Below are 9,430 nucleotides of genomic sequence, written 5' to 3'. Positions count from 1 at the left end.
CATTCAATTTGATGCATGCTCCCGTTTCTCTATACCGAGAAGAAAAATACACTGTGCACTGATACAGCAAATCGAATGTGTACACTGTACCTTGAATGTATATCGAATTCGATATTGATGCAAAAGTGCAGATCGAATGTGAAAGCAAAGGTCAAATAGAAAGGAGGTGGAATAGGGGTAATTGAAAATAAATATATACGCGTGTACACACCTTTAGGGATCAAGGGTCAGCCAATCAGTTCCTAGCTGCCATGTAACAGTCTGTATGAAATATGAGGGGCTGATTGGTTGGTACAGCTGCCCATGTCAGCTACAACCTGTATGCTTAAATATTGTAAGAGTTACAGACACAAGCCCCTTCCTGTGTTGTACAGCTGGTTATAAAGATTAAGACCCCCCCAGAAGTCAGTGATAACCGCTGCTGGTTCCACCAACCATTGTATGAAACCCACAAGTACCCCAGTCACTCACAACACGTTACGATGTTTGAATGCTTTAATCTGTAGAATGAGGCACTGTAAGACAGGGTGGTGACACGCACCTGCCTCAGTTGTCATTAGGAAGAAACCCAGGTGTTTCCATACTCCACAAATCCCTTGGAATAATTAGGTACAGAACAAAAAATAAATAATTTGTATCCAAAGTTTATTGACAGACAGGGGGTAATAGGCTACAGTGTCCCCAGCGATGACCAGAACCGGCCCCCCCGCACTGCGCCTTTCATTGTGCAGTCAGCTTCCTGCGCACAATTTACACCTCGCCAGACATCTCAGGAACAAGGGCGGTTAGTGCTGCTTCCGCCGGAAGGAGCAACCTGGGCAGGAGGGGAGAAAGCCAGGTGAGAACAGACTCTGCAATGGAAGGAAGAACCCCTACCACTAACAGGGCACCAAAAGCAGTAGCTGAGCTATTAAGGATGGATGTCACAAAATTACAACCAAAGGTTAGATTTATCTCCCACTTGGTGGTTCCACCCACTTCCTGCTAAACAAACCAATTGTCAAGACCAATAAGACCATCTGTATTATATCCGAGGGATGTCTGGGAACAGAACCATGATCTATACTGGCTAAGGACCCATCAAAACCTTTGTTAAATACAGTTAAGATATGTGGTCTAATGAGCACTGAACTTCTATCTCAAATAAATTGTGTCCATTTCAAAATGAATTATCCTACTGAACAAAATCTAAACACAAGGGTAATGCTGTGTACACACGGTACAACCCAGCATGAGATTTTGACTATAGTCAGGATCGCATGCAGATCGCACAGGTTTTTTACCTTGCGATCCCGATGTGCGCTCCCGTGACAGCACCAATCGGAACCCAGATAGACAGGGCAGCAATGACTATATAGTGCAGATTGTATGAATTGTATGTAAATAGTACAGTTAGCCAAGATTGAATAGCAGCCGAGTTTTAAGTCGACTAGCAAGGGAATGTCACCGTGTGTACACAGCATAAGAAACACTGTTCCAGGTATAGCACTTAAACACTACATGCTCAGTCATTGTTACCGATAACGACTGTCCTCACTAGACGATACTTGGAAAGATTGTTGACCATACGGACTACACCCATGACTATTTCCTGTGTTGGACACTTAGGTGCTATATGTGGTAACATTCAGTGTTTCTCGCGCCTAACTGCTTTAGGTTTATGTTTGTTTCATAATAAATGTACCTTGTTTTAGAATAAAATGAGGATATTTGTCATTTGGGCAGAATTTCTTGTGAATAGGACACAATTTTTTTCACTGATACCAATCGTAATCACGGCATTATATTTGGGATTCATAATATTTACCACTGGCTCATACCAGATATTGCCAATTTGTTATCATAACCAAAAGGCAGGAGTCCATTGCTGTGTGACATGGCAAATGCCAAGATTACCTTTGCCACACACTTGCAGCGCACTCATCGTGTTTTAATTACCTTTAAGTCCTACAACATTGGTTGTTCTGGTCTTTCCCTGCACTATCTATATATAAAGCCCAATAAACATAATATAGCAATGTACACATCTATAAAGCTGAAAGGATAAAACACTTACCCTCTGTAAGCCGTGCCTTGCCACCAGTGGGCTGGCAGAGGACTGTAGAGCAACCCACGCAGAGTACCACTGTTTGAGCATGACTGAACACCGTGGTGATCTTATAACAACCTGCAGGGAAACAGACAGTTAGTGGCTGAACACTGTATACACACCATGCCTGCAGGAGACCGTGGCCACTACTCACCTGGGCACTTCACATCCATGAAGTAAGAGTTAGGGCTCTGAACCAAGCGCTTCTTCTTGTGCTTCCTCTTTTCCTCCTCAGGAGAGGGATGCAGGAGATCTTTAGCGAGCTGCAGGAGATGAGACACGGTGAGACTGGTGCTGGCTGCGCTGTACCAGTACCTATATGCCAACAGAGGCCGTCACGCTAACCCAACAGGCGGGCAATGGGCTGCCATCAGATTATACCCAGCACAGAGACCCTTACCGCCTGTGCAATTAAAGACAAATGTTCCCACCCTGCCATGGAGATTAAACTGAAAATCTCCCCCCCCCCCCCCCAAAAAAAACAAAAACAACAACAACAATTATAAAACATGGTCCCCAGAGATTATACCACAAAGGTTGCTCCAGGAAACAAACTACCGCAACCAGGGGTCACCCCAGCACCCAGAATTATAACCCATTGTTTCCCATAATGTGCCCCAGAGATTATACAACAGAGGGTGCACCTGGCCCCAGAGATCAAACCCTTGGTCCCCAATACTGTGCAACCAGAGATTATACAACAGAGGGTGCACCTGGCCCCAGAGAACATATCCCGTGGTCCCCAATACTGTGCCCCAGAGATTATACAACAGAGGGTGCACCTGGCCCCAGAGATCAAACCCGTGGTCCCCAATACTGTGCCCCAGAGATTATACAACAGAGGGTGCACCTGGCCCCAGAGATCAAACCCGTGGTCCCCAATACTGTGCCCCAGAGATTATACAACAGAGGGTGCACCTGGCCCCAGAGATCAAACCCGTGGTCTCCAAATACTGTGCAACCAGAGATTATACAACAGGGGTCACTCCGGAACCCAGAATTATATCCGAACGTCTCCCATAGTGTGCCCCATATATTATACAACAGGAGGTGCGCCATAACCCAGAATTATAACCCTTGGTCCCCCATAATGTGCACCAGAGATTATACTACAGGGGTCGCTCCTGGCCCCATAGATCACACTGGAGGCTATTGGTTACACAGAGGGCCCCATCCTGCCTAAGAATTATACCCAGGGAGCCCATAATAGTAGGCATGGGGCCCTTTACATAGGACACCATCATGCCCCAGCATCACAACACAGGCAGCACCGAGCTCTGACAGGAGCCCCCGGGTACTAGGCCCTAGTTATGATGCCCGGGCCTAGTCCTCGCTGGTTGCTGCGCCATCTTGCCCGTGCCCTGGCTCTCCCCCGGCAACAGCAGCATCGCCCCCCAGCGGCTATGTGAGGCGCCTTCCCCCGCAGAGGACCTCGGCCGTGCCCCATGGCTCATTCCGGGACCCCCTCGCCCGTCCAACGGCTGCCCCAGCGCCCCGGCTCCTACCCCGCACTCACAGGCATGTTCACGGAACGCGGCCGCTGCAGAAAAGGAGGGAGACCGGAAGCTGGCGGCTGTATATAAGAGAAAGCGCTGAAATCGCCCGGAAGTGACGCAGCGACGGGGTTAGGACGCCATTTTGGGAAGGGCAGATAGCCGTTTCTGTGCCTTATCTGTCCCATATGGGGGAGGAGATTGGGGTCGAGGTCCTGGGGTCACATGAAGGAAGTCAGCACTGTTTTTATATACCCGGGACTGAGGCTGGTGAGCCGGGGTTAGGGGTAGTTCCAGGCCTGGGCACCTGCAGATGGGAGTCTATCATACAGGAGACTTGCCCAGACATGTCCTGTACAGTGCAATACACAGTCACGTGTGGTATTATATATTATTCCTTGTATCACCAGTTACCCACTACGTGTAACACCCTATAGTCTCAGGGTCAGATGTACTAAGCCTTGAAAAGTGATAGAGTGCAGACTGGAGAGAAATAAAGTATCAGCCAATTAACTCCTGACATTTCTCATACACAGGGCCAGATTCTCTAAGCTTCAAAAGTGATAAAATGGAGAGTGATAAACAGCCAGCCAATCATTTTTCAAACACAGTCTGTGACATGACAGGTAGGAGCTGATTGGCTGGCTGTTTATCACTCTCCATTTTATCACTTTTGAAGCTTAGAGAATCTGGCCCACAGCCTGTAACATGGCAGCAGCTGATTGGCTGATACTTTCTCTCTCTCCACTTTATCACTTTTAATGGGCTTGGAACTACCCTTTACTAGGGCTGTCCGTTGTTGCCATTGTCATTGAAGGCAATAGTTTTACCTGTTGATGGTTATCCATTGTTTGACTGATCAAAACACAGGGGTGGGGCTTTGCGTGTGTCAAGGGCGGAGCTATGTTTCGTGCCCCTGCACTTTGAAAAAAACCCAGAAAATCATCGTTAGCTGTGCCATCAGAGGAGGGATACCATCTGGTTCTCCCCCATCAATGGCAAAAGTATTTGACATCAGCCGTATTTGTAAACCATCGATAATTTTGAATCATCTGTGGTCGATGGCCATCCCTAACCCCGACTCCCCAGCCAAGGCTTAGTACATCTGGCTGCCTATAGGCCTGATACAGACCTGCTTGCTAGGCTGAGTATATTGCTGTCTAATATGCCAGGGTTCTAGTCTCCTCTCCGGGAGAAGCCTGGACAGGAGACTTTCAGCAGCGCTTTGGGGGCGGAGCTTGAGTGTGGTGTCATCAAGCCCTGCTACCAGGACATACAATAAGCCAATTAGCAGATATCCATGGAAGGGGTGGGGCTAAAATTACCCGATTATGACCTTTTTAGCCCTGCTCCCTCCTCGGAGACCCGCGGATTGCGGTATTTAAACGATGAGGACGAGGGGAGGACAGCGCGATCGGGGGGGGGGGGGAGTTGAGTGGGGTTCTAAATCTCTTACCCATGCACTCCTTATCTCGTATTGGCTATTGCAATAGTCTCCTAACTCAGTGGTTCCCAAACGGTGTGCCGTGGCACCCTGGGGTGACTTAGGACACTTGCAGGGGTGCCTCAGGTTTGTGGTTCAAGGGGATATGGTCATTGGGTCTCCAGTTGTTAGATAGTCATTGGGCCAGGTGCACTAAGCTTCAAAAGTGATAAAATGGAGAGTAATAAACAACCAACCAATCAGCTCCTGCCTGACATTTTTCAAACACATTCTGTGACATGGAATTTAGGAGCTGATTGGCTGGCTGTTTATCACTCTCCATTTTATCCCTTTTGAAGCTTAGTGCATCACCAATATGTTGACACCATTAGGTCGACATGTATTTAGGTCGACATGTGTCTAGGAATACATGCATGAACGTCGACATGAGTCTAGGTTGACATGAGTTAGGTCGACATGGTCATTCGGTCAACATGGGTTAGGTCGACAGTCAAAAGGTCGACATGGGGTTTTCACTGTTTTCTTGAGCCGACATGTGCCGACAGGCGGTATTTCATGCTCTACCATCCACTAGGGCATGGTGGGAGAATAATATAGTGTGCCGAGCGCAGCGAGTGCACTGTAACCTGTGTACATGTCCACTGTGTCGATATTCGGGTCAAAATACAGTGAAAACCTCCATGTCAACCTAATCCATGTCGACCTTCAGTCATGTCAACTTTCCTGCATGTTAACCTAGTGGTGTCGACCTACTGCTTGTCAACCTACTTGCTGGTGAGCCAATGATCCATACCCCTTATAGATCTCGACCACTCCGCTCTGCACAAGATCTGCGTCTCTCTTCTGCACGGATCACCAGCTCCCATTCACTATTACAGGACTTTCATTGGGCTGCTCCCACCCTATGGAATGCCCTTCCACGCACAATAAGACTCTCCACTAGCCTCCAAACTTTCAAGCGTTCCCTGAAAACTCACCTCTTCAGGCAAGCCTATCATATTTATATACCGCACACATAACCCTCTGAGGCACTTATGTATTATATAGCTTCCCTTCTGGACCTACAAGCTATGCTATTACTGGTGCCTGTCCTTGTGTTTCCCTCCTATATCCCTATAGATTGTAAGCTTGCAGCAGGGCCCTCCTACCTCCAAGTCTGTCTGTTGTTGCCCAGTTTGTTCTGACACTGTAACGGAATCTGCTGCGCTATATAAGACGCTGTAACGGAATCTGCTGCGCTATATAAGACACTGTAACGGAATCTGCTGCTCTATATAAGACGCTGTAACGGAATCTGCTGCGTTATATAAGACACTGTAACGGAATCTGCTGCACTATATAAGACACTGTAACGGAATCTGCTGCGCTATATAAGACGCTGTAACGGAATCTGCTGCGCTATATAAGACACTGTAACGGAATCTGCTGCTCTATATAAGACGCTGTAACGGAATCTGCTGCGTTATATAAGACACTGTAACGGAATCTGCTGCACTATATAAGACACTGTAACGGAATCTGCTGCGCTATATAAGACACTGTAACGGAATCTGCTGCTCTATATAAGACGCTGTAACGGAATCTGCTGCGTTATATAAGACACTGTAACGGAATCTGCTGCACTATATAAGACACTGTAACGGAATCTGCTGCGCTATATAAGACACTGTAACGGAATCTGCTGCGCTATATAAGATACTGTAATGGAATCTGCTGCACTATATAAGACACTGTAACGGAATCTGCTGCGCTATATAAGACACTGTAACGGAATCTGCTGCGCTATATAAGACGCTGTAACGGAACCTGCTGCTCTATATAAGACACTGTAACGGAATCTGCTGCGTTATATAAGACGCTGTAACGGAATCTGCTGCGCTATATAAGACGCTGTAACGGAATCTGCTGCACTATATAAGACACTGTAACGGAATCTGCTGCACTATATAAGACACTGTAACGGAATCTGCTGCGCTATATAAGACACTGTAACGGAATCTGCTGCGTTATATAAGACGCTGTAACGGAATCTGCTGCGCTATATAAGACGCTGTAACGGAATCTGCTGCGCTATATAAGACGCTGTAACGGAATCTGCTGCGCTATATAAGACACTGTAACGGAATCTGCTGCACTATATAAGACACTATAACGGAATCTGCTGCGCTATATAAGACACTAACGGAATCTGCTGCGCTATATAAGACGCTGTAACGGACTCTGCTGCGCTATATAAGACACTGTAACGGAATCTGCTGCGCTATATAAGACACTGTAACGGAATCTGCTGCGCTATATAAGACACTGTAACTGAATCTGCTGCGCTATATAAGACGCTGTAACGGACTCTGCTGCGCTATATAAGACGCTGTAACGGAATCTGCTGCGCTATATAAGACCCTGTAACGGACTCTGCTGCGCTATATAAGACCCTGTAACGGAATCTTCTGCGCTATATAAGACGCTGTAACGGAATCTGCTGCGCTATATAAGACACTGTAACGGAATCTGCTGCGCTATATAAGACGCAGTAACGGAATCTGCTGCGTTATATAAGAAACTGTAAATAAATTATATATATATATATATATATATATATATTCTTTGCAAGGGTCCGGCACTGTCCACCATATCACTTATGTGCTTGCCCGGGTGCTCATCCAATTAAGGGGTTGCCCCCATGCATATGCAGCAATCAAACAAGGAACGTCACTCCAGGTCTTGTGCAAACGAAACAAAGTTTTACTAGTGCCTACGGCGTTTCGGGCCAAGTCCGTCTTCAGGACATACTCAAGACGGGCTTGCCCCGAAACGCCGTAGGCACTAGTAAAACTTTGTTTCGTTTGCACAAGACCTGGAGTGACGTTCCTTGTTTGATTGCTGTATATATATATATATATATATATATATATATATATATATATATATATATATATATTCACACACACACATATTTCCCCCCCTGTTATCTTTATCTTGATATCACTTTTTGTAAATACCTCCCAGAGTTCCTGAACCTATTTTTCCAGAAAAATACTAGTGGGCAGAACTATCCTTGGTGCAGCAGGTGCACCAACTGAGACTGAGGGTCCTACTGCTGCCCCTGCACAATCTGCCTCCCCCTACCTCTTCCTGCCACCCTCTGAGCTTTTCCCTGACCCACTGCCCTGTTGCATACTGTGAAGTTGGGTTTGAGTGGAGAGGGGGAACCAAATGATATTATTTGCTCCTGGGCTCACCACCCACAAGTTCTGCTGCCTTTGTGACAAATACTTTATTGGTGTAAAACGAATATTTAGTGTAGTGACATTTTATTTTTAAAACATTGACAGGGGTTTGCATAGATAAGTATGTTTTAGTCCCATTCGTCCAATCAGGCGCAGCCTGCATCCATTATCTTGATCAGTTCCCGCACTCCAGAATCCAGGGTCTGAGCATGTGTCGGTCCCGGTGCCTGTCATCTGCAGTGTACAGGGACCGGGGCTGTCATTTAACTTCTAGTCCACAGAAGCTGGGGGCCAGCACATGTGAAGTACTGAGGAAACTACTGCACATGCGCCAGTCCCGCGACACCGGCAGTGGCAGCGTGGACAGGCAGGTATTTCACCACCTGTGACCTACTTGCCATGCTTTGGGTAGGGTGCCTTGCTCCACCACAGGTTCCTGCTTCAATTGTAGTTCACACGGATGGTAAAAGTGGAAAGAAAAGAAAAGGTAAGACAAAAAATAGTGTCAACCATTGCCATGTCAACATTTTGTAACTGTTATCTTTTGTACCTGTCAACCATAGGCAGAGTCGACCTTTTTTACTGCCGACTTTTTTTAAACAGGTCAACCTTTTGACCCTGTCAACCTACTGTGGGGTAAATTTACTCAAGCTTATAAAAATTAAAAGATGTGCTGTTGCCCATAGCAACCAATATAATCTGTCTCTCATTTCTCTATTGCATCCTAGAAGATGATAGATGTCATTTTTAGAAGCTTTAGTAAATGTACCCCTTCCTGTGCCACACGCTTGCGGACAGCTGATTGGACGCAGAAGATGATGCCCTTGTTGGCGCACAATGCAGTTTGCGAGATCCATGAGCTCTGCGACTCAGCCGCCGCACACCCCATATACTAATCGCACAATGTATTTATCCCTGTTTTACAAGTAGGAATTTAAAAAAAAAAGTTTAAAAAGTGCGAAGTAAAAGTTTAGCAGACGTGGATGAGGCGACCCCGGGTGTCTGTATGTTCTTCTGGGTGACCCATAGACAATCTGGCCCTCAGGAAGACTCAGTATTTGCAGCCTTTGCCCCATGACGTCGCCCCATTTTATTCTTCTATCACTCCCGCAGCTTTTCCCCTTTCTTTTCAGTCTCTCTTGTTGCCTGCCCAATCCTAAATTGAGTCTCATCCCTG

The 9,430-nt window shown here is 46.6% G+C and overlaps 1 protein-coding gene across 1 annotated transcript; it reads right to left on the bottom strand.

The window, feature by feature from the left end:
• Positions 1-628: 628 nt before the first annotated feature.
• On the bottom strand, positions 629-3,761 carry RPS27 (ribosomal protein S27). The gene is made up of 4 exons (XM_083165847.1): positions 3,606-3,761; positions 2,244-2,352; positions 2,057-2,167; positions 629-814 (listed from the first exon to the last, which is right to left on the bottom strand). Exons 1-4 carry the CDS (start codon positions 3,609-3,611, stop codon positions 786-788), a joined length of 255 nt encoding a protein of 84 aa, XP_083021973.1. The 5' UTR covers positions 3,612-3,761; the 3' UTR covers positions 629-785.
• Positions 3,762-9,430: the final 5,669 nt, after the last annotated feature.

The sequence above is a fragment of the Crinia signifera genome, chromosome 12 (genome assembly GCF_055691185.1).
Source record: "Crinia signifera chromosome 12, ASM5569118v1, whole genome shotgun sequence".
Lineage (NCBI taxonomy): Eukaryota > Metazoa > Chordata > Amphibia > Anura > Myobatrachidae > Crinia > Crinia signifera.
Note: the sequence above shows the minus strand (reverse complement) of the source record. Positions and strands in the feature narration are given on the sequence as shown.